Source organism: Micrasema longulum, unplaced genomic scaffold (assembly GCF_059751315.1).
Source record: "Micrasema longulum isolate JH-2025_06_02 unplaced genomic scaffold, ASM5975131v1 h1tg000403l, whole genome shotgun sequence".
NCBI classification, from domain to species: Eukaryota; Metazoa; Arthropoda; class Insecta; order Trichoptera; family Brachycentridae; genus Micrasema; species Micrasema longulum.
Genome location: NW_028277603.1, coordinates 77,985 through 101,328, shown reverse-complemented (window position 1 = coordinate 101,328; position 23,344 = coordinate 77,985). Strand labels below are relative to the sequence as shown.

The 23,344-nt window shown below is 33.5% G+C and overlaps 2 protein-coding genes across 7 annotated transcripts; both read left to right on the top strand.

Moving 5' to 3' along the window:
• Positions 1-1,080: 1,080 nt before the first annotated feature.
• On the top strand, positions 1,081-6,670 carry LOC148281834 (uncharacterized). Its single transcript, XM_088225994.1, has 4 exons — positions 1,081-1,468; positions 2,950-3,045; positions 5,137-5,243; positions 5,841-6,670. The coding sequence occupies exons 1-4, from the start codon at positions 1,151-1,153 to the stop codon at positions 5,920-5,922; spliced, it is 603 nt and encodes a 200-aa protein (XP_088082120.1). The 5' UTR covers positions 1,081-1,150; the 3' UTR covers positions 5,923-6,670.
• A 6,210-nt stretch (positions 6,671-12,880) lies between these two features.
• LOC148281833 (uncharacterized) lies at positions 12,881-23,344 on the top strand. 6 transcript variants are annotated; one of them, XM_088225988.1, is made up of 7 exons: positions 12,881-13,247; positions 16,148-16,303; positions 17,582-17,734; positions 18,486-18,614; positions 20,501-20,566; positions 20,691-20,756; positions 22,718-23,344. In XM_088225988.1, exons 1-7 carry the CDS (start codon positions 13,116-13,118, stop codon positions 23,054-23,056), a joined length of 1,041 nt encoding a protein of 346 aa, XP_088082114.1. In that variant the 5' UTR covers positions 12,881-13,115; the 3' UTR covers positions 23,057-23,344. The 6 variants fall into 6 exon arrangements, with proteins under 6 accessions (XP_088082114.1, XP_088082112.1, XP_088082116.1 ...); XM_088225986.1 differs by having other exon boundaries at positions 17,567-17,734; XM_088225990.1 differs by lacking the exon at positions 18,486-18,614.

The window sequence follows — 23,344 nt, the reverse complement described above, 5'->3', positions numbered from 1 at the left end:
TTTTTTTGGGTTTATGGCTTGAAAATTTGCCCCCAAAGAGCATTAAGTACACATGTCATACTATCTTACTCTTACAAGCAACACCTACTAGATCCAGTTGGTGTTGAGTCAAAATATTAATGCTATTTGCATAGAGAAAAAGCAAACATACATTTTATTTATTTTTGAAAGAAATTGACAGAAAAATATTTTAATATTTTTAATACAGTCTTAACATTTTGAAACGTAAGATTATGCAAAAAAATAATGAATAAATAATGCTACCTTGGGAACCCTAGATACTTCCTTTAGGCATGAAAAGGTTACCAAATATAGAAAAGAATGTCTGCTAACATTAAAAGATGACCGATTTATTTCAACTCGTTGAAAATGCTTTTAAAATCAAATAAATATTTAGGTAAACCATAAGCACGAAAACATTTGTTTTTACATTTAAAAAGATGTATGTATTTACTATCGTTACGCTTTCTGTGTTACGTAAAACTAAAAACGCTATTAAGGATAAAAAAGAAAAAAATCTTCACTGTTTGATTATATTACAAACAATTGTATTGATAATGAGTATATAAAAAAAAACAAAAACTCTTTTTACTGTTTATATACTACAATAAAGATAAAGTATAATTTATAGTAATGAATATAGAAGTCAAGGCATTTACAAGGCTTATGACCTGTAATTGGCTGGTTTGAGTGGCCACTTTACACGTTGTTAACATTTATTATTCTGCCAACGTTTGAACATTTATATTCCTCGATTCATCTTTTCTCTTATTATTTACTTTTAAATTAAACCCAAAAGTACAAATTTCTGATATTATGTTGCTCATAAATGAACGATTTTCTATTTTTTTTATTTACAGTTTTCGACTTTTACAATACTGTAGGTACGCGATATAAATCATAGATTTAAACATCGATAATTAGAATGAAAACAACAAGGAGACTGCTAATTTTTTTTTTGGGCTTGGTATTTTTTGGGAGATTAAAAACAAAATTGAAATCCAAACAAGTACCTGAATCGAAAATACAGAAAACAGTTACAAAAAAAACTTCCGCATGTTCCTAGCCGTTTACCGATCAATGTCAAATTTCTCCTAAACAAAGAGAAAATTTGAATTTCGTCTGGCCCGTTCCGTAACGTATATTTTTAATGAAGATCGTCTTTCGCTGCATAAATAAACATATTAAAAACATGAAATCAGAAAGTAAGATACTTTCATTCCGTCCGTCACGCGAGTGCGAAAACGCAGCGACCAACAAGAGAAAGATATGCAAAAATTTGGACGAAAAGTTCCGGGAGGAACCGTCTGGAACTCCTCTGAAAGAAAAATCTAAATTTACATCTTGTAATCCCGGTGTTTTGACGAGAATGAATTTATCTAATTCTAAAAAAGCTTTTCGGTCCGGAGCCGAAAAAATAACGAAGACGTTTAGAAGAGTGCGGTCATCTTTCGGCGTGCTCTCCCAGGTGAATTTCAATTTTAAACATTAAATCTGATCGTTTTAACTGGCATCTAATCAAAATTGCGTAAATTTAAATATTAATATGTGCCTGCTACATTAAAAGCACGTTCCGTTCATTTGAAAACATTGTTTTAATTCATGTATCGAATTTGCACCTGCTTTTTTCAACCGTCCTGTATCGAACAAAACAATTATATTACTAAATGAATAACTGTGACCCCTATTATTTTATCTGTATTTAAAGCATCAAACTCATAATATGAATATGTATTATGTTTATTTTTTTATTTAATTAGATTTTTAAAAAATAGACTTGAATTATTTTAAATTATTTTATATTGTTTTAGTTGCAGTTTTCGCATACTGAATATATGTTCATTCTTTTCTATGTATATAATATTATGTCTGTGCTCAGTAAAATTATGTGGTTTTTTTTTTTTAACCATTCGGTAAGTCAATGTAAGATTTACCTAAATGTTTTTCTTTAAAAAACGTTTTAAACTCTCTTCTAAAGTGGTCAAACTAGAGTTACGCTGTGATGGGATTGCCGTTAATGATTTTGTATGTAGGTATATTTTTTCGAATAAAGGCAATAAATTATTATTTTTCAAAATTAATATATAACTTTCAAAAGCTATAAATTTGGCAGAATTTCTAGCGACGTCACAATAATTCAATTATATTTTTTTAGCCTGGTTATCTGTGCTAAGTTTTTAAATTTTTAATTTAATTAAAACAATTTATTTTGTTATCACATGCTACGGATTTATTCAAAGGATTTAGAAAACAAGTGGGTTTTAAGTTTTTTCCGAAACATCACTTCACTCTCACAGGCTCGCACCTCTGCTGGTAGAGCATTCCATGCCATAGGGCCTGCGGCCGCAAATGCTTGCTCACTGAATTTAGTGCACTGTTTGCATAGAGGTATAACAACTTTTCTCTCGCCTTAGACGAAGCGTAAAACGCCAGTCAGCTAGTTCATCTGGAATGCATAGTTTCCTTAGATATTCCGGAGCAGAGTTGTGCAGTGATTTATACATAAGCCAACAGAGTTTGTATTCCACCCTCTGTGGAAAACGTAGCCAGAAATGAAAGTGTAATTCCCGAAGTAGTGGAGTGATATGACTGAACTTAGAGATTCCGAAAATAAGTCTCGCTGCCGCATTTAATACAGACTGTAGGCGAGTCATTTTGTTCATTGGTAGACCTGCGTAGATACCATTACAATAATCGACTCTAGACACTACAAACACATTTATTAATTCTTATTAAGCGTCCATGTAGCTAAAGAATTATTCCCTATTGTAGTCAGTATTACTTACGGATTATTTCACCCATTATGCAATGCAGACTGTGAAGGTAGAATAACATAACAAAATCAAAGTTAATGAATAGAAAGCAGATAGCTGCTATATGTACTGAAAAATATGTCATATCTGTTGATGTATTCATTTTTAAAGCTTCTAATTTTTTTTTTGTTTTTAGCATCTGCAGATGGGATCTCGCAGGCGCCAAAGATTGACTGATGCCGGTAGTACACCGTGCCATACTCCCGCTACTCCTCAGGCCAGGTGCCGGAAGGTTAGTTTACCCTTTTTATAGCCATCGTCTAGTTCAGGCATGGGCGACCCTTTTCTAGCTTGGGCCAGATTGCCGATTTCCCCCCGAGTTGCATGCCAGCATATCAAAATAACCATCGACACATACAAAACTAGTTCTAGTAGTCACCAAACCTTTTATATCATATTCTTGGTAGACATGTTAACGAAAAGGCGGGCTGTAAGGGAAAAACGAATTTCATTCAGTTTTGTGATAGGTTGGGAATATTTGAAAAAAGGATTGGAACATGGAATGTGAACACCTACCTTTGTGATGTGAATGTTCTTCAATTTCGGGCTCTGGATGATGAAATGCACTATGATATATGTAACTATTTATGATAACTATAGAATGACGCGTGACGATTCAAGAACCTTTATGCAATGTGATGTTATGTCAAAAATATTGTGTGTTTTGTTCCAAATTCAAATCTTCTAATTTTGAATTTCTTCTATCTTGATGTCAGGTAGGCGCCATAAGGATGGGTCAAGGGAAGGGTGGGAAAGACAGGTAATCGGCCAGGAATAACATTGATAAATGATTTACTTAACAGATACCAAAAAGTTAAAAAATAAGTGTCATATTAGAGCACAATTTTTTTGTCACTAAAAATGAGATGTTCTATTCATTTAAAAAAGAAGCTATTTATATCTGCTGTTTTATCCATAACTTCAACAAAACTTTAAATCGAAACAAATTCAAATTAATCTCTATCATATTGTCCTTATGAAATGCGTTGAACAGTTTTGGAGCTATGAAAAATGAGTGTCTTTGCCCGAGTCTGGTTTTACAATAAGGGATTTTAAGTAAAGTATTCTCTGGGCCCCGATTACAATGGGAAGTTAACAGAGTTATCTTCGACTGTGTATAGAAAAACCGATATTTGTGTACGAAAATGAGTATATTTGCACGAACATTTAAAGTATCTTCATCGGAACAATATCTTTCAACCAATAAATGTGTAACAGGCGCGGCTGGTCGCTTTCTTCCTTTTAGCAAATTGCGCTCGTCACAAGATACTGCATACCACAGGTCCAGGTGTCACCGCAGAATGACCGGGTGTTAGGTAGCCGCGGCCGGCGTAGATAAAGCTCTTACCGTAAATTTACGGAGACTGGACCGCAGTGCACGTACAAACCACGAGCCCACTGCGTGATATCGCACAATCGGCCTATTTCACACCACGGCATGATAAAATACAATACGGTGGATCGATATTGATTTTTTTACAATTATTTAAAAAAAAATATATTAATAAATTTCATAAAAGGTACATGTTTTTTAAAAATTCTATACACATCTACTTTTACACATCTAGTAAATGTTATCACTGTAACTCTCCAAAAAAAGAGACTAACTCTTGTGCTTATTTATTTATTTGATGCCTGGCAAACGCAATAACCAGTACACCACGAGACCGACTAATCTCCAGTCGATTTCCTTTTGCTGGATTTTAACCTGAGATTGAAATTATCATTAAAATATCTTGTTAAGTTTTACTATATTATTTAAATCAGCAACAGCTGACTCACGGATCAGAGGTCCGAGGTTCAAACCCCACTCTACCCCAACTTGATTTCCATTTTCTAATGGTGAGTTATTTATAACTCATTGAAAATGGTCACCTTAATTGAAATATTTGTGTAAATTATAAGAACGCTTATATTGTTTTTTAAATAGTATATTAACCAAGGTGTTTATATTGATATTTTTATTAAAATCATTAACTATGGAGTTTTATAAAAAAAAAAACAAAAAATATAAATATGTATTATCAAATTTAAATATTTACAAACTAATCTTATAAATGTCAATACACTATTATTTAACCGTGCCATTTGGATTAAGATGATATGTGTGGAATAGGCTATTCTCCGTTGGGTATCACGCGGCTGGTTTGTCTATTTGAAAATTCTTGTAATAATGAACAGACTTTAGAAAGGTTATCGCTGCCTAGAGATCCCTTGCAAGCTCGCTAATATGTAGCACTGGCGTTTGCAACCTGGAGCAGGCGACCGGGGTGCAAGGCTTAAACTAAATGTGTCGATTAATTGTGAGTGATTTTATTTTCAGGTTTTAGGCAGAACTCCCACAAAGTTATATAGTCCTTTTGGCATTGAAACACCTCATTACATCAGTGAAAAGGACTCCCAATTTAATCCTGACACCCCGGAACATTTGTAAGTTTACAAATCAATGTTTTACAACCGTGTTTCAAAATAGTTAATGTAATAAACATTTTGTGGGCCACAAAACTTTGCCAATTATACGAAGAATACATTTTTAATCACTTCAAACCCAGCCAATGACAGGTCATAAGCCCTGTAAAAGCCTAGACTTCCAAATGTTTTCCCTCCCCAACAAATTTAGATATAACTGACAGTCGATCCCCAATATTTAATTCATTCAGTGTGGACACATCTGTACGCATCGCCGTCCATGGAATCCGGAGCGTTCTTTTCCAGCACCACATTTCGAAAGCATCAATCTTTTTTCTCTCCGACTCTTCCAATGTCCCATGTTTCTACTCTGTATAGGAGTATGGAGATGATCAGAGTTTCGACAAGATGAACCTTCGTATTTTTGGTAATGCTTTGATCCTTCCATATCTTGACAAGTTTACCCGTTACACATTTAGCCATAGCGATTTGCCTATTAATTTCTTTAAAAATAATAATGTATTATTTTACTACAGTTCGAAAAATTCACTATTAATACAAAAAATATAGATGTACTTAGTGTCATAAATTTTGTTAAAAATAAACTATTTTTTTCAGATCTTCTCCGCGCAAGAAGCACCGTTCAGTCGGTCACCCGTGGCACTTTATCAGCAGTCGTCCTCGCTCCCTATTCCGTTGATCGGAACGTTCTACATCCTTCTACCCCAAGCCTTTATCAGCTTTCCTGTTATCTCAAACTTACATCTTCCTACGGCAGCTGCAGCCTATCCAGGGAACGTATCGTATTATTATATCCTCGAGGTGTAATCATCATTATATGACTATATTTAATATAGAGATGAATTATTCAAATAATTGACAAAAATTCATGCGAATTTTTCCGAAATTTTTGTTACACGGAAGGTAAGGTGATCAGTCTTACGCTTCAGGTACCAGTCTAGGTACAGAGAAATAAAGCAGTGTATAAACACCTTTCAAACCTCAAGCTTGGTAGGTAAACGCGCCGACCACTACGCAACGAGGTGAAATTATCTCCACGTGATTTTCTTATTCAGGATTTTTACCGGAGAGCAGCCATCTAGTTGAAAATGCTCATCGAGGGTTCTGGTTTTTTTCACACTCCAACTGTATTCTTTAGCCGTCCGGACACAGGTTCCGACTTACGAATAAATAAATTCATTTGAATGTTCATTAGATTATTGAAATTATTTGATATCATCTCTAAATATATATGTAATAACAAATACTCTTATATCTATATACATATGTGTATTCATTGTACACATTTTATGTGAAATTTACCAAATGTAACGAGAATATTTTCTTCGGCTAATGTAATCTCTTTATACAAGTATTATGATTAATATAACCGTTAAGGCTTACTTATTCATAGTCTTTTAAGTATAGGATTAAATTATTATCAAAAATTAATTACAGCCTCTCTAAAACGACTAAGCAATTGATTAATGAAGTTGGCCTAATATGAGACTGTATGAAAAATCTTTTTTTTATTTTTATGATACAGTTATTTGTGTCGATGTAAAAAATATACATTGAAAAGCAGTATACCATTATTTGCTCCAAAGAGTGATTGAAGATTAGTTTTACTTATTATTTTAATAATATTAAGTTAAGTGAAGGCATGAGAATTATTATTGATAAAAGTATTAACTTCATGTTTAAACATTTTAATAAATATTAGTAAATTATTGTATATAACCATTTACTGACTTTTCTATGGCTGCCAGTTTTGTCAGGATGCAAAAAAATATATAACCAACCCGCCGATAGGACACGTTTTATCAAAAGTTAATACTAATTTACATTCATTATATTTAATAAGATGTTTGATCTTGTGTTAATATTGTCAAATCTCTGCTTCTTATAACCATTACGCTTTATAGACACCGGACATTTTTTCACCTTCGAACCATTTTTTTTTTTACTTAAACCCAGTAATTACAGTGCACGAATAATAAAAAAGGCAATTGAAATACACAGACACCCAAATAATATAAACAAAGACGATGGGCTTAAATTTAACTCAACATTTACATTAAAAAAAATATTTTTTTTACATTTTTTTTTGCACCACAACAGGCCAGGAGGCCTAAACCCAGGCTTGAGAAAAATCACAATTTAATTTTTGTGTTCTCACCGGGAATCGAACCCGGAACCTTCCGTGCGTGAGTCAAGCGTCTTGACCACTACACTGCACTACGCAACATGGTTCCCAGCACTACATACTACAAAATCGAATAGAAATGTGCCTACTGCCGACTGCGACACAGTACAAATTACTAGTACTTAAACACATACTATTTTCTACAATACACACTGTTTACCCTGAAGATGGCTCCTGCAATGGTAGCCGAAACGTCAAAACAAATCCAACACACACGGTATCTCCCTAAAAGAAACATGTCACTCTGACATAGTTTTCCCTTCGTATGTGCTAATTTTCTTTCAACTGCCTGGTGATTTTTAGGTTGTAGGAATTAAATTTCAAAATGTTGTCTACTGGAGTCTTTTTCATGCCAGTAGATGCTGCAACCTTACTGTCAGATTTTCTGCGAGTATTTTGCAAAATTTTGTCTTTTGCACAGTTTTTGTTTTCCAGACTCAAAACAAAAGTTGAAGAGGTTCGGAGGTTTTCACGGTCACTGTTATCAGTTTGTCTCTTTTGTTCCGACTACCATTTCGGCTACCATTGCAGGAGCCATCTTCAGGGTAAACTGAGACTGACTGACTGAGAAAACTGAGAAAAGTGAAAGTTCCGGGTCAAAGTTAATTTCCAACCGATCTCCTTCTCTGAAACTTCCATATTAACCGATTTGACATCATCACTTAATCTTTGGATATCGTTGACGCATTGGTCGAATTCTGCGAATTACATCTCAGCCGCGAAAGCCTTATGGGTAAAAATCCGCAACACTCCCGCGTCGAGTGCATAGAAGGATTCGCATGTTAGTGTAATTATAGTAGGGCCAATTTAATAGGTCACATTTGACACTCCATCAAAATTCAACAACATAACCTTGTAAAATATTATTTATTTTTTCGAATTTAGAACTGCACAATTGCTTAACTTTTTTCAATTACGATTACATATTTATTGTAATAATGACAAAAGAAGGTAATTTTATGATTTACTTTCACTAATAAACCATTCTAAACATAATAAACTTTTTCTGTTCTAAACGTCGTTACAATGTTGCATCAGTGAACCCTTTTTCTTTTTAAACACTAGGGATGTTACCCAGAAAAATCGAATGTTGATAGTTTTGTTAAATTATGTACATATCTTATTTTTTTCCTTTAATTTAAGATAGAAAATAATAATGGGACAGGGATTCGACTTATGATTTTAAAAATAAAATTACAGTACCTATAAGTACTTTTTCATAGCAACTGAATTCAATTGACATATATTATGTTTGAAGTCCGAATCGATTTATTCACTTTAATCGATGTTTTTAAGCAGGTTACCTCACTATGAAGCTAAAACCGACAAATGTCAAATGTGACCTATTAAATTGCCCCGGTAAATCGACCGGTTTCGAGGTAGTAACCTCGAAACCGGTCAAAGTGTAATTAAAAAAAATAAAAAATTAAGTGGTTTATACAAATTTATAAACAAATAAGTGTAAAATGTCATACCACAAAGTGAAAAATGTTTTTGATAACAATAATAATTTATTTTTATCCTAAACGCCAAACATTTCAAATCATTCGTCTAAAATATCCCAAACCCCTAGCATACTCTCGAAAGGCAATTATGTATATTTATTCTTCTTAGGATTATCTCGCTTTTAACAATTTTACAATAATATGGCGCTTATACAATACTCTGGGACGTACCGTTTATGAAGTAAAAAAATAACTCCTGTCATGGCATTTGGGATAATTCAGAATTGAATAGGCAACATATCCATCGTATTTCGCACTCGTTCCCTCTCATACGATACGAATTAGTTACAGAATAGGACCACGGATCTGTTAAGGTTTGACAATGCAAAGACAATATTATATTATGTAATTTAGCTTGTAGAATTCAAAATAAAAATGGCTCAAGTATGACGGGATACAGCTAAGTATTTAATAATACATATTATATGCGTATGATGTATCAGAATAATTGTTATTCTACAAAATAATTAATACAATTATCATCTAATAATTATTGTAAGTATGTAAATCTGTTTTGCCGGCTCATATGATGCAGATTAAAATTCTTGAAAAATGGTGTATCACAATGAGGAAGTTCTATCAAACTAAGTCAAAATTTTTTGCTAATACTTTTATGTAACGTATTATCAGCGCTATGTTTTTTTAAAGTTTTGTAACTTTGAATTTCATGCCTTGCGAAGTCATAATGAATACTTAGTAAGGAATGAAGAAATAAGGAAACCGACACGGCAAACTCCAATTGAATTTGAAATTATTCCGCTCGCGACGTCACAAGTTCTAGTCGGCGAGTTCTGCTGATTGATGCGTTGGATTCCCGGAAACAGGAAATCTATCACTGGTTTATTCGGAAGAACTTGGACTTAGTGCAAAGTAGTTTATTTGAATTAAAATAATTTTTATGAATGTTTTCATACATTTTAGAGAAACTTTGCCATGCAATTAAATGCTCTAATTTGTACCAGATGTAAGAAAACTTTTTTTATATTCAATTTCCCGAAGTACCGAACTTCCTCATTTTGGCTATAGTGGTGCATCCTTGGAGTAATCATACTCCACTCGCTTGTAGAGTCGCCCATACGGACAGAAACCATTTTTTTATTATTAATCATGAAGTTGGCTACAGTTTGCAGCAATACAATAGGCCGAGAATTGTAAGCGCAAACATAAACTGTCTGTTACACGTTTCTTTTTAAACCAAAAATTTGGAGCACTTTTATTCAATGCAATCGAGCGAAATGGCTTTTCTATAAGCGGGAGAATTATTACTCTGAGGACGCATCAGTCACGCAGCTTTATTACCGTCAATATGTAAAGAATACACATCATTTATCATTAACGGCGGCCTCCGTGGTGCAGTGGTCAAGACGCTTGACTCACACACTGAAGGTTCCGGGTTCGATTCCCGGTGAGAACACAAAAATTAAATGTGATTTTTCTCAAGCCTGGGTGTTCTGTGATGTAATGCACCACTGTAGTTGGGCCTCCTGGCCTGTTGTGGTGCAAAAATAAAAGAAATAAATTAACAATAATATTATATAAAAAAGTATTGTACCATTGTAATTTTTGCCTTTTTTAAAAAAGATGATAAATATGTGAAATTCATTATAGCTTGTGCTGTGAGATTATAATGTATTATTATTGTGTACCTAAAACAAAATCTGTATTAATTACATTTAAAGACTGTGTTTTAACTTTTTATGTTAATTTACTTAATTATTTTAAGTATTAAATTACAAATTGCACCCACCTTGCATAGTTAAGTTACAATTTTTTTTTTTTGTATTAATAACAATAAAATTGTAGTACAAAACATTGTTCCATATAATTATTTTTATCTTAAGTTTTAAACTATTTAATTATTTGTGTTTATTTATGAAGCAGGACTTTTGTTATTTCATACAGTATTTGTTTATTATTAAACAAACTTTCAGATGTATTTATTTTTTCACTGAGAAAGTATTTTAACAAGTCTCATTTGTATGACATATTACAATATGGTATGGGGAATGTGTTCAAGAAATATGCGTAGAGTTAGTTTTATATACAATTTTACAAATTTTCGAGAGAAATATACAATTATAATGTATGCCCTTTGCCAATTCAGTTCGTGTTGATGAAATAAACAAGCTTCCAAAGCTAGTATTCTCGAAGTTTGTATTCAAATACTGCTGATATTTTAAATATATTTGTGTATTCATTCTTAAATAAATAAATAAAAACTTGTTTGAATTTTATTTCACTTCGCCTTGATAATCAAGTTCTGAGTCTACTTGTAATTTTTTAAAATAAATTTTGTCTATGGTTTAGAAGAAAAACGACTACTTTTATCTTAATATTTTGTCTCCTGTTATTTTTTTTTTATCAGTTTAAAATTGAGGAAATATAATTGACCATCTTAAGATTCGGTCTATTATAAATCCATTTTCCTAGGTATCGTATGCTATGCAGCTGGCTGTTGGGCACACCGATGTGAGTTGCAATATATCAGGCGAATTATTTTAAGCGGACAAAGGCAACCTCTTCTTGCTTTTTCTTGAGCGTATAGGACATGCTCGACGGATGCACTACCAGTTCTAACGGGCTTGTTTCCTTTGGATCTGGAGGTTCAGCGACGATCTGCAAATTTCCACTTAAAAAGAAGGCGTTCCTCTGTTATTGGTGGCGTCCGTCTACTCCCAACTGAAGGAATGTCTCAATCGAATATAAAAAAAACACTTTAAATGCTCTTCTTACTGCTTGGCAATCGCGATGGGAATCTTCCCATTCAGGGAGGGTTGCCTTTCTTTTTTTTCCTTCAATCCGTCAGCGTTTAAAATCTTTTTGGGTTATCCCCGATCACTGGACTACGCAGTTTTTATCAGGCCATGGCAAATTTAATGAAAAATTATTTGTTTTTAATATTGTTGACTCCCCTTTGTGCTGCTGCGGATATCCTAACCAATCTTCCGAACACATCCTGTGGTCTTGTCCCTTTCTCTATGATTACCAGATGAAGCTTCCCGCTACTGTCCGTGGCCCTGTTAAAAGTCCTGTCGGATATACAGATCTGGTGGCTTCCAAAAAGAATTTCAAGGCTTTTAAAAAGTTTTGTAATCATTTTGGCGAATTGATCATGTCCAATCAATTTAATCCCAGTCAGTGAAGAATTCACTTCCCTCTTTTCTCAATCCAATGAAGTACGTATTATGTACTTCTGGATTACCTTATTTCAGCACAAGGATGCCAAGGCTACCAGATTTCAGAGAGCTCCAGGGGGCAGCTTTTCTCGTTTGACAACGAGCAAATTTTCCGTGTATGTGGGCACCGCCAAGGAGACTTATGTCCTCAGATGTGGTATGTGGTGGGCAAGCTGACCATCTTAAGAGGATATTAGGAGGTTAAAAAAAAAGAACAACCCAAACCTGATATACTAAATTACATAATAATTAGGAGAAAGTAATAACTTGTTACTTTCATCCCTCGTTCTTGATTTCCCAAAATCAGACAATGAGAATGTCAGAAGCATGATTTAGGAGTAGATTATTTGTGATATTTTAATCATTTATTAATTTTCTTCACATGATTAATAATAAAACTCAAATAGATGCGAAGGTTTTCACGGTCACTGTTATCAATATGTTTCTTTTTTGGGTGATACCGTGTGTGTTGGCTTTGTTCCGACGTTACGGCTACCATTGCAGGAGCCATCTTCAGGGCAAACTGAACTTAAACACACACTTTTTTCTACAAAACACTCAGTTTACCCTGAAGATGGATCCTGCAATGGTAGCGGAAACTTCGGAACAAATCCAACACACACGGTATCACCCAAAATGAAACTTATTGTTACTAAAACTCGTTTGTTACTTTCATCCCCGGTCTCCCCTACAAAAACTTATCTAAATAAAATAAAAATCGGTAGTGTTGGCAATATGCGTTGGTTTGACATTTACCGTTTGATATATTTATATTATAACTTTTATCTATGGCCTTTGGCAATATAGCTAACTAGCTTGACACTTTTTAGTTTTTAGATCTTAGTGTTTTCAGTTTCCTAAATGTGTTTTGTGTTTTATCGTATTATAATGTACTTCAATTGAGGTCTCATTTATCCAGGATTCGATATAACTTGGTGTAATCCTTAATCTAGAATACGTTTTCAATCGTACCATTTAAACTCGCGAGTTTCAGTCGAGTGCAACCATGTCCGACTCAGACAATGTCCTCGCTTTAGTGATGGACAAATGCCGAATATGTCTCGAAAACAATGGAACAATTAGCGTTTTAGACAGCTCTACTCTCGCGAAAGACATTAGAATTATAACGAATTTAGAGGTTAGTCGATTGTTCTAATTTCAAAATGTAGCGCTCTTTTGTCGTGTTGTTTATTTATTTAATGTGTGAGAATTTTTTTATTTTAATTAAATATATTTATTTATCGACATCTTTGTTTATTAGACCTATCGCCTCGTTACTGGGATGTTCTAACCAGTGTCGAGTTTGAACGGTTTTCAGTTTTTTTTTTTTCTTCATCTCTGTTATAATGTGTTTCTATGATATAATTTGAAATTTAGAGAATTTTTCCTTACTGTTTTTGTATAAATACACTCAATTTTATAATAAATATAGCAGTCTCGAATATGTTGTGAAAGCGATGAAACCGGTCGCTGGTTATGGCATCTTCCGATAGGGTGATGACTTATGCGCCCCCTTTTTTTAAAATTCTTTTTTTACTAAGCCAATCAACAGGCTTAACTCTTAAAAGACTGTGCTGAATAATCCCTTTGCAGCCGGTGGTGTAACACAATGTGACCAGAAGCATAAGTCGAGATATTTTGAAATGTAAGCTAAAATACCAAATTATTTACAATGGTATGTGTTAAAAATGATCTTTGTTCAAAGATGTTACATAAAAAATATAAAATTAAAGCATATTTATGCAAAATAAAGTTAGAAATTGTGTTCATTCCTTTTAAAATCCTGCCAGCAAGCGCTTCCGCCCGCGTCTGGTTGTCGACTGAATTCCGAATTACACTTACGACTGAATTTAGCGGAAATAGATCAACCGGGAGACTAGAAAGTATGCTATGCTAATACAACTCTTATTTGAATGCAAAAAAGAATATCAAATTTTTATTGCAAATAAATACTAGATTTTATTAGAACAAATAAAAACGCTGTTAAAACATATTCTTAGAATACTATTGAAATAAAACCTAAAAAAATAGCAAAAAAAACTTGTAAGAAATAAAATAATAGTACGTAATACGTGATATAATCAAATCATAATTAAACATACACAAAAATGACAACGTAAACACGTTTTTTAAAACTAGTTACGAACAAATTTTTTGAACACTTTAAATGAAATAACTTTGCACACTTCCTTGGGTACACTTCCACTTATTTGTTTGACCAATTAGCGCTTTCATCCTCTAATGGACATCTTCAGACTGGCGAATATTATACAATGTAAGGATGATTTATAGAAATCAAAATATTATCTTAAGTGTGGAAATGAGTGGAAGTGTACCAAGTATTTTTGATTAATAACTTATATGTAAATGTATGTAAATATTACATCATTACAATGAAATTCCATCAAGAATTGTCAAAAAATAATTTAAATCAGATAAATTGTGAATAAATTGTAGAAACATTTCGGGAACACGGTGTGTTAAATACAGCGTCAGCTCAGTATACTACAAAAAACTTCACGCGACTGATGTGTTCTCTGTCCCACAAGTGGTATAATTCTGTATCGTGCTCTTTCGGTATTGTTTTCTCGGTCACTCAAGCTCCGCCCCTAACGAATAGTGTCCTTGTCGGTCTTCTGATATGCTATATTCTCGTGCTCTTTCTTATAAAATTTAATAAACCACTTATAATACTGGCATCTCTTTCGTTTGTTTTAATTTATTTTACAAAATGAAGAAATTATTTTTTATAGAAAAAGCCCGTGCATTTTTTATAAAAATGTTTCCTTATTTTGGTGTAAAAAAGTCCATATAAGGATTACAAAAAATATGAGTTGGTTATTTAAAAAAATAAGAGAGTTATTAAATGTTTTTTACCCGAGGTAGACATCCGTTACCGCATAGCCACACATGAGTTAAGAAAGCCCTAACAGATTGGCATTGTTGAGTATTTATTTTAAAGTAACACCATAGAATTAAAAATAGTCCAGAAACCGCAAACGCACATCAAACAGAAGGCGACTCAACTACTCATAAATGAGTAGGTTTACGTTTTGACCAATTAGTTTCATTGTAGACGTTGCTCAGTACGCAACTCCAGATTTTAATTCAACTGTGCCGTGTTGTGCCCTTTTAAAGTTTAGAAATACTGCCAGGATCTTAAAGAAACAGGATGCAATCACATTTCATCTGTAATTTGCAAATGAATGTGTATATAACAAATGCATTACTTAAAAATTGAATTATTTTTCCATCTGTCAGATTGTCGAAGAAACAAAATGGAAATTTCGTTAGTGTTGCCAGGGTAGAATTTTTTTTTACCCTATGCTCATCTAATAAAAGAACTAATGAAAATTAGACCTCGGACTAAACAACGCCGTGGGGGACATTTGAACGACATTATATTTAAAACATCAAATATTATTTAACATGATATAAAAATATCCGCTTTATGTCAAATAAAATTTGTTTTATATTTTAAGTTCAATGTTCATTAATTCTATTACTCTTATTAAATGACCCTTTAATTATCTACTCTGTTGTGTCAATCAATGTTTTCCGCGTGCAACAGATTACTTTTTTTTTACCTTACATTTGTGTTATAATTTTTTTTTCCCATCAAGCAACATTACCCGGCAACTTCACGAATACGCGCGCCGAAAAGCCGGAGCGGGGGAATTATTGGACACAGTCCGATGTATTCAAATATGATTCTATGCTCCTTCTGGACTATTCTTAACTCTATGAGTTACACTTAATCTAAACAATTTCAAATTTACAAAGGTATAATTATGGCATAAACTAGACCAGTGTTTCCACGTAGATACGTGCTAAAAATAATTTTCTACGCACGCTGTAGCGCGGGTCAAGGATATCGGTTCTATTTCATACACAACTGCATTCTCAATCCGCCTGGACACAGAGTATAAAGCAATGATACTTGCATAAAAACTTTATCATCAAATTTAAAGAAATTCAAAAAAAGGTTTATAGGCTAGAGATAAAAAAAATCGTCACTAAGTCATATTGTGATTTCAGGTAAAAGAGGAAGACCCTTTTCCTAAGAATATTTGCATCACATGCAGAAGAAGTATTAAATTAGCCATGGACTTTCGAAAAAAAGCACTTCACACTTTTTCTAGACTTCAATTTATAAGTGGAAAAACTAAAGATCTGGTTTCATACTCGGAAATTGTAAGTAAGCCATATTAATATCTCTCTCCGATGACGCTACAGCCCTTGCCTTCGAGCTTTGGCCTTCTGCAACTCGTCTGTCCTCAGCAGCAGCTCTAATTCGCCACCTGGAGAAGCTGCACTGCATCCTTTCTCACTTCGTCCTCCCATCTCAGCCTGGGTCTTCCCACTGATCTCCTCCACCTGGGTGTCCGCTTATTAATCTTTTAGGGACGCACGAATCGGCCATTCACCGTACATGTCCGGCCCAACTCAATCTAAGTAACTTCATATGTGCCGACATGCTCAAGACCTGGTATGTGTTGTACTGTTTATCATTGTACCAAATGCGCCGCCGCTGATTGTCCTCTCTCACTGGTCTGCAGATTCTTCGGAGTATTAAAAAAAAAAATATATATTTAAAAGTTTTTCTTACAAAAGCATATTAATCTATTGCCTTTTATTTAAATATGTATATATTTGCACTGGTTAAAAAGCCAAGAGAGAAAAAATACAAGTTTTGCTGGGCAGTTTTCAAATCCCTTCATAAAATGGCTCGAAGATACCTATCAGACCAGTATTAGGGAAAATACATGCCGAAAAAATCTACTCTAAGATCAGCATTTGATTCAAGCAGAGGAAAACTTGTTGAAATCCGGCACTCCCCAAATACTAGATTTGGAGATCGTGCTTTTGCCTTTGCCGGCTCCTCTGCATGTAACCAATTTATTTTTATTCATACATTATTCATACATTATTCATACAAATACATACATATTACAAAAAAAAAAACAATAATAACGTATCCCAAACTCTATGAGGCCAAGGGCCCTGTGTTGAGTTGGGATACAACATAATGGAAAGTGGAAGCACGTACATAATTGAATAATAACAAAAATAAAAATGAAATATTACGATATAAACATACATATATTTCAAAGGGCATCTGGACAACACGCTCAATAGTATATAAATCTATGCAATATCTCACAGCAGTCTTCTGAAATGGTCGCTTCCCTTAGACTGCCTTCAAACTTACAAATCGTCGACAGTTCAGATCCAGAAAGAAACAAAAACGAGTCTTTATTGAGGGGTATCACTTTGCTTACAAACACATTGAGATCCCTATTCTAATTATGTACTGAAGTCCCAGTAAGGGTCGCTAGACTCAGTCGATGTCCGTAACAATAGATTTTTTGGCCTTCCTGAACATTTTCCTTTAAAGCACTTGCTAGGTTTTAATATTTGACAGCTGATCTGGACATACTAAAAACATTGTTATAGGAAAAATTATTGCAGCTCAAGAAAGAAGCAAAAAGGCAATATAATAAGCAGCGAAAAATAAATGCTGGTAAATGCAAAAAAGGGAACATTCCAAAAATGGAAATTGTAAACAACGAAGGATTCAAGGTTGTTAATATGGAGATATCGCAAGAAGAGGCTGAGAAAATGGTAAGATTCTGTTCATTTTTAATTTAAAATACTTATTGTCTTACAATATTTGAGTTTGTCCAAATGTTCGTAGACAAAAGACTGGATTTCACCCCCTCGGGAGTCATTAAGATTGACAAATTACAATAGGGTTGTAATCCCCTGTTGTAATTTGTTCATCTTAATGACTTCCGAGGGGGTGAAATCCAGTCTTTTGTCTACGAACATTTGGACAAACTCAAATATTGTAATGAAACCAACTGGTCCAAGAAGTTTAAAAATTGAAAAATTATTTTCAGGCGTTGCCTAGTGTGTGAAATAATTCAGTCAGATGAATCTCTTCACAACAAGAAAGGTTTCAGCTCTTTAACTTCACTAAAATCAACAAATGGAAGAATTGAAGAAATATGGATGTTCAAACATAGGCAAAATGGTGAATGTTACACAGTGTGTAAAGTGGCCACTTAAACCAGCCAATGACAGGTCATAAGCCCTGTAAATGCCTAGACTTCTGAATACCGGAACTGAGTAATTTAAAAGGCCCGTGTAATTATTTTTAGATTTTCGCTAAGTTGGCACAACTGTACTTTATTTTGACGCTAAGTTTGAGCGCTATCTGTCATTTAGTTTGTTGTCAGCAGTCGAAAACATTGGCAGTACTCATGTCCGTGTTGCTATTTTTGCTATGGAGAAAAAATTTGAACAAAGAATTTGTCTTAAATTTTGTGCTGCGAACAAAATTTTGGATTCAGATGCGTTGAAAATGTTGCAGAAAGCCTGCGGTGACTCTACTATACCCAGAACAAGAGCATTTGAGCGGGACAGAGCGTTCAAAGAGGGTCGTGAAGTGGTTGAAGACTCGCCTCGTCTGAGAAGTCATACTGAAGAAAACATCGACCAAGTAAAGAAATTGGTGCTTGAAAATCGTCATCATAGTTTGAGAGAGCTTGCGCGTGAACTAAACATCTCTCGCGAATCAGTTTGAATTATTTTGGTTAATGTTTTGGGTATGAGACGCGTCACAGTGCAAATTGTTCCACAAGCGCTGATTTTTTTCAAATGCAGCAACGAACTCAATTGGCTGAGGACGGGCTGGAACTAGTCAGAATGGAATGGAAAAAAGTGTAAAACTGAGAAAATGAAAAATGGATGGAAAAAATTGGAACTACATAAAAATCAAATTAATGTAATAGACTATAGTGCAAATATGCTATCAGAAAAATCATAAAAACTGTCATAATTGGGGATTATGAATATTTTTATTCATTTTGAATTAATGTTATAAAGTATTTCTTTATTGAATAAAAAAAAACATGTTTAAATAATTTTTTCTAGGTACTTAAATTTAAAAACATAAAAATGAAAATTTTAATTTGCATAAAATACATACAATAATTTTTCCCCTAAATTTTGGGAAATTTTATTTATACGGTATCACGTTTTTTACTATGGCCCCACAGAATTTTAACTGTCATTTACATCACGGCAAAACTGTTTCACATAGCCAGCGTTGCTAACTCTACCGATTTTGGGAGCAATCTACTGATTTGATGGTAATGAGGAAGTTCAGTGGTTTTTTTTGAATTTTTTATTTGTTAAAAGACTGTTAAACTAAGTCAAAAATTTTTTTTTTAAATTTTTATATATCGTATTATCGGCGCTACGATTTTTCAAAGTTTTGTATTTCTGAAATAACTCCGCGTGTAACGTCAGAGGTTCATTTCCGCTTATTCTCATTCAGTTCTTCCCATTGGTCCAGAAGCGACAAGCAGACCGGAAATCTTCCATAGCTCTCAGATCATAGGTCGATTCACATGAACCAGTGACGTCATTTAAAGTAGTGCGTTTTTATCAAAATATTTTTTATTATTTTTTCTGTACATTTTCAAGAAACTTTGCAGTACAATTTAATGCTCTAATTTTTACCCTGCGTAAGAAAACATTTTTTGTATCCAATTTCCCGTAGGGCTGAAGTTCCTCATTCTACCGATTTTTAAATATCTTGAACAATTGGATATTATTATGATTAACTTAATAGCAGCCACCTCTTACCTCCACCGCTCGCTGCTATTTTTGAACCGTTTTTGAATATGCAAAACTGTTTTGTAAAAAAAAACAGTTTTTGGCAGCAACTATGTTTATAACTACAAATAATATTTCAATTGACACATTTTTAAACATTCTGCATTTTTAATTTTATTGATGTATCGACTTTATTCTTCCTAAACATGTGTCAACTGCCTGTTTCAGTTTGTTAAAATGTCAATACGGCATTTTTGTTAAAAAAAAAAAACAAACCCCAAAGGACATTGGAACATCACTAAGATTGTATTTGCTTAAAAAGTGTATCAAAATTGCCTTCAAGAGAATTAGACACTTAAACAAAAATATCAATTACATGTCACCTAACTTGAATTTAGTTTGAGACAATAATTTACCTTTTTTTTTTATTTACCTTGCTTTAATTCTCCATTTTGGGCGAATGCAGCGGCGTGCGTCTTGGCATTTTTTGATACATCAAACGGGATTCAAAATTTTTTCCATGTAAAACTGGGTTAATTGGGGAAAATATTTTAATGAGAATGTATGGAAAAAATGGGACCTGAATAATTTGGCATTAAAAGTGGGAAAACGTAAAAAAAAGCAGACCAAAAATGAGGTTTTATTGTACACATAAATTCTGTGTATTTTTTTATCAAACCTTGTAGACCAATCAGTATTTAGTATTAAATGAATTGCTCAAACTCACCAAATGAACGCATGTAATAAATAAACAATTTTTTTTAGGAAGTGCCCTCTAGCAGTTCTCCAAAATCAGCAACCGTGCAGAAAAAAAGACGTTTTGTATGTGAGGTAAGTGTCTCTAAGTAAGTAAGCTGTTTTCTACTGAATTCAATCAGACCAATCACTATAAAATTAATTGCTCAAACTCACCAAATGAATGTATGTAATTAATACACATATTTTTTCAAATTAGGAAGTGCCCTCTAGCAGTTCTCCAAAATCAGCAACAGTGCAGAAAAAAGGTGCTTTTGTATGTGAGGTATGTGCCTTTAAGTAATGCCCAAGAAAATCACGCTTTCTCTCTTACTCGTGTTTTAATTCTTAAGGCTGTAGTCTGTTAAAAGAAATGCAAAATTAGGAAATCATATGATTTTCCCGTTTTAGAACTTATGTTTTTTTTTTAATCGCGCAGTAATAAAAAAGTAAAAAAACATGAATTAGATATAAACAATATTTTTTAAAGGTACTTCTGTTGAAAAATATACTTAAAAGTTGAATGTAACTAAAATATAATTACTTTTAGACCGGCAGATTACGCCATTTCAAATTTAGACTAAACTTAGGTATCTGGGATCTCAATAAAGACTAAGTATTGAACAAAAATTTCTTGTAATAATTTGAAGATAATAAGTTGAACATGAAAGTGGCTGAAGCCAAATTTAAATTTTTTGATTTTGAAAAGAAATACAAGTATTTTAAATCACATAAATTTTTGTGACATTTTCTTTTATTTCTACGAAAAATCATGCCTTCGGTAATACTTAAAAAAATAAATTAAATGAAATACTTTAGTTGAAACCTTTTTTTATGGAATCGTATTATCTTTTTTTTAAAAAGAAGATAATTCTGGTTGTAATATTTAATTTATAACAACATCTTATTTACGTTTTTAGGACCTTCAGACCTGCCCTTATCGTTTTCAATCAAAAATATTTAAATTGGGCTTCTGCCACTTTCATGTTCAACTCATTATCTTCAAATTATTACAGCAAATTTTAGTTCAATACTTATACCCGTATGCAGAGACAAAACTTAAGGTGAGGAAAGTACATTCTATTGTCTTCACCTTCGGGTTATTCTCCGCATTTGAGATAAGAATGTACTTTCCTCACCTTAAGTTTTGTCTCTGCATACGGGTATTAGTCTTTATTGAGATCCCAGATACCTAAGTTTAGTCTAAATTTGAAATGGCGTAATCTGCCGGTCTAAAAGTAATTATATTTTAGTTACATAAAACTTTTAAGTATATTTTTTTAACAGAAATACATTGTTTTGATCTAATTGATGTTTTTTTATTTTTTTATTATTGCGCGATTAAATTAAAAAAAAAAATTAAAATGGCATAATCGTATGATATCCTAATTTTGCGTTCGTTTTACCAGACTACAGCCTTAATCCTTTCAGCCGACATCGTTTTAGTAAAAATCAAGACTAAATATTAGTCTCCTTAACATAACCTCTAATCAATTCTAATTAATTCTTCTCATCGTTTCTTTGAATCCCTTAAAATATGTATGTGTATATTTAGGTTTTTCCTTTTTTAAAAATGTTATTACTATTTTATTTTATTTTTACATCTGAGCATGTTTTCCATTCTAAACTTTTAATTACTTTTACAAATTTTCTTCATTTTTAATATTATTTCCATTTGTAAATACTAACTACAAACCTTAAAATAACTTTTTTTAATTAAATTTTAATTTTTAAACAACTTCCATTTATGTTTTTTTCCCTTCTTTTTTTGGTTCTTTCATTAATAGCCTTACATATAATTACTTTATAATATGGAAACTTCACTGGTCCATTAGAGTTAAGTCTACCTGTGTAAAATATAAAACTTTGTAACTGTACTGTATGTTTCCTAAATAAAAGAAAATAAAATAAAAAATAAAAATAACCTCTTACGGTTTATGGTTATGTATTTAATGTATATTTACATACCTGTCGGCCTAGCGGTGTAATGGTCAGCGCGAATGCCTACCATGCAAAAGGTCCCGGGTTCGATTCCCGGTATGGTTGATATATAATATTTATTTAAAGGGTGTTTTCACACCAGAATATTTCATAGTCCCTCTGGTACCTGAAGCGTAAGACTGATCAAGATACACTGCGATTAGAGTACCAATGCAGTGCCTCGTGCACCATTAGGTGTGGAAAGGGAAAGATGACGATTATAAGTAAGGCCCTAAATGTAAAACAAATATTTTCATATTTCTGCAGGTTTGTCACAGAGAATGCCCGTCGCGATCTTCTCTCTTCCTCCACGCGAGATCGCACGACGACTCGAAGAAATTCCACTGCCCGCTGTGCGAAAAGTCCTTCACTTGCAAGTCCGACCTGAGCAAGCACAACAGGACTCACACGGGAGAGAAACCCTTCGTGTGCCAGGTCTGCCAGAAGGCCTTCTCCCAGAACTCCACGCTGAAGTCTCACTCGGTCACGCACGCCAACAAGGCCGCCGGGGGGGGGAGAGGCCGCGATGCGCCAGCTGACCGGGGAAAGGTCGACGCGGGAATACCAATGCGCAAGGGAAACGATCTCATTGAGAAAGTGAGTTGATGGAAAAGTATCGCAACAGCGAAAACATTGGGGAATATGGAAGTCTAGTCTTATGACCTCTGATTGGCTGGTTTAAGTGGCCGCTTTATGTGTAACATTTACCATTCTGCCCATGTTTGAACACCCACATTTCCTCAACTCTTCCATCTGTTGATTTTTGTGAAGTAAAAGAGCTGAAACCAAAAATGTTTTTCCTCTCTGTTGCAACAAGTTTAAATCTAAATAACTCCCCACGCAGTAAATCCAGCCTGTCTGCAAACATTTGGACATGCTCGAAACATTGTTGAA

Coding starts and splice junctions, on each gene's coding strand:
- LOC148281833 (XM_088225986.1), top strand. CDS start 13,116: ATGTCCGACTCAGACAATGTCCTCGCTTTAGTGATGGACAAATGCCGA. Junction 17,735..18,485: donor AAGAAGAGGCTGAGAAAATG/GTAAGATTCTGT, acceptor AAAATGTTGCAG/AAAGCCTGCGGTGACTCTAC. Junction 20,757..22,717: donor AAGGTGCTTTTGTATGTGAG/GTATGTGCCTTT, acceptor ATATTTCTGCAG/GTTTGTCACAGAGAATGCCC.
- LOC148281834 (XM_088225994.1), top strand. CDS start 1,151: ATGAAGATCGTCTTTCGCTGCATAAATAAACATATTAAAAACATGAAA. Junction 1,469..2,949: donor CTTTCGGCGTGCTCTCCCAG/GTGAATTTCAAT, acceptor TTTTGTTTTTAG/CATCTGCAGATGGGATCTCG. Junction 5,244..5,840: donor CCTGACACCCCGGAACATTT/GTAAGTTTACAA, acceptor TATTTTTTTCAG/ATCTTCTCCGCGCAAGAAGC.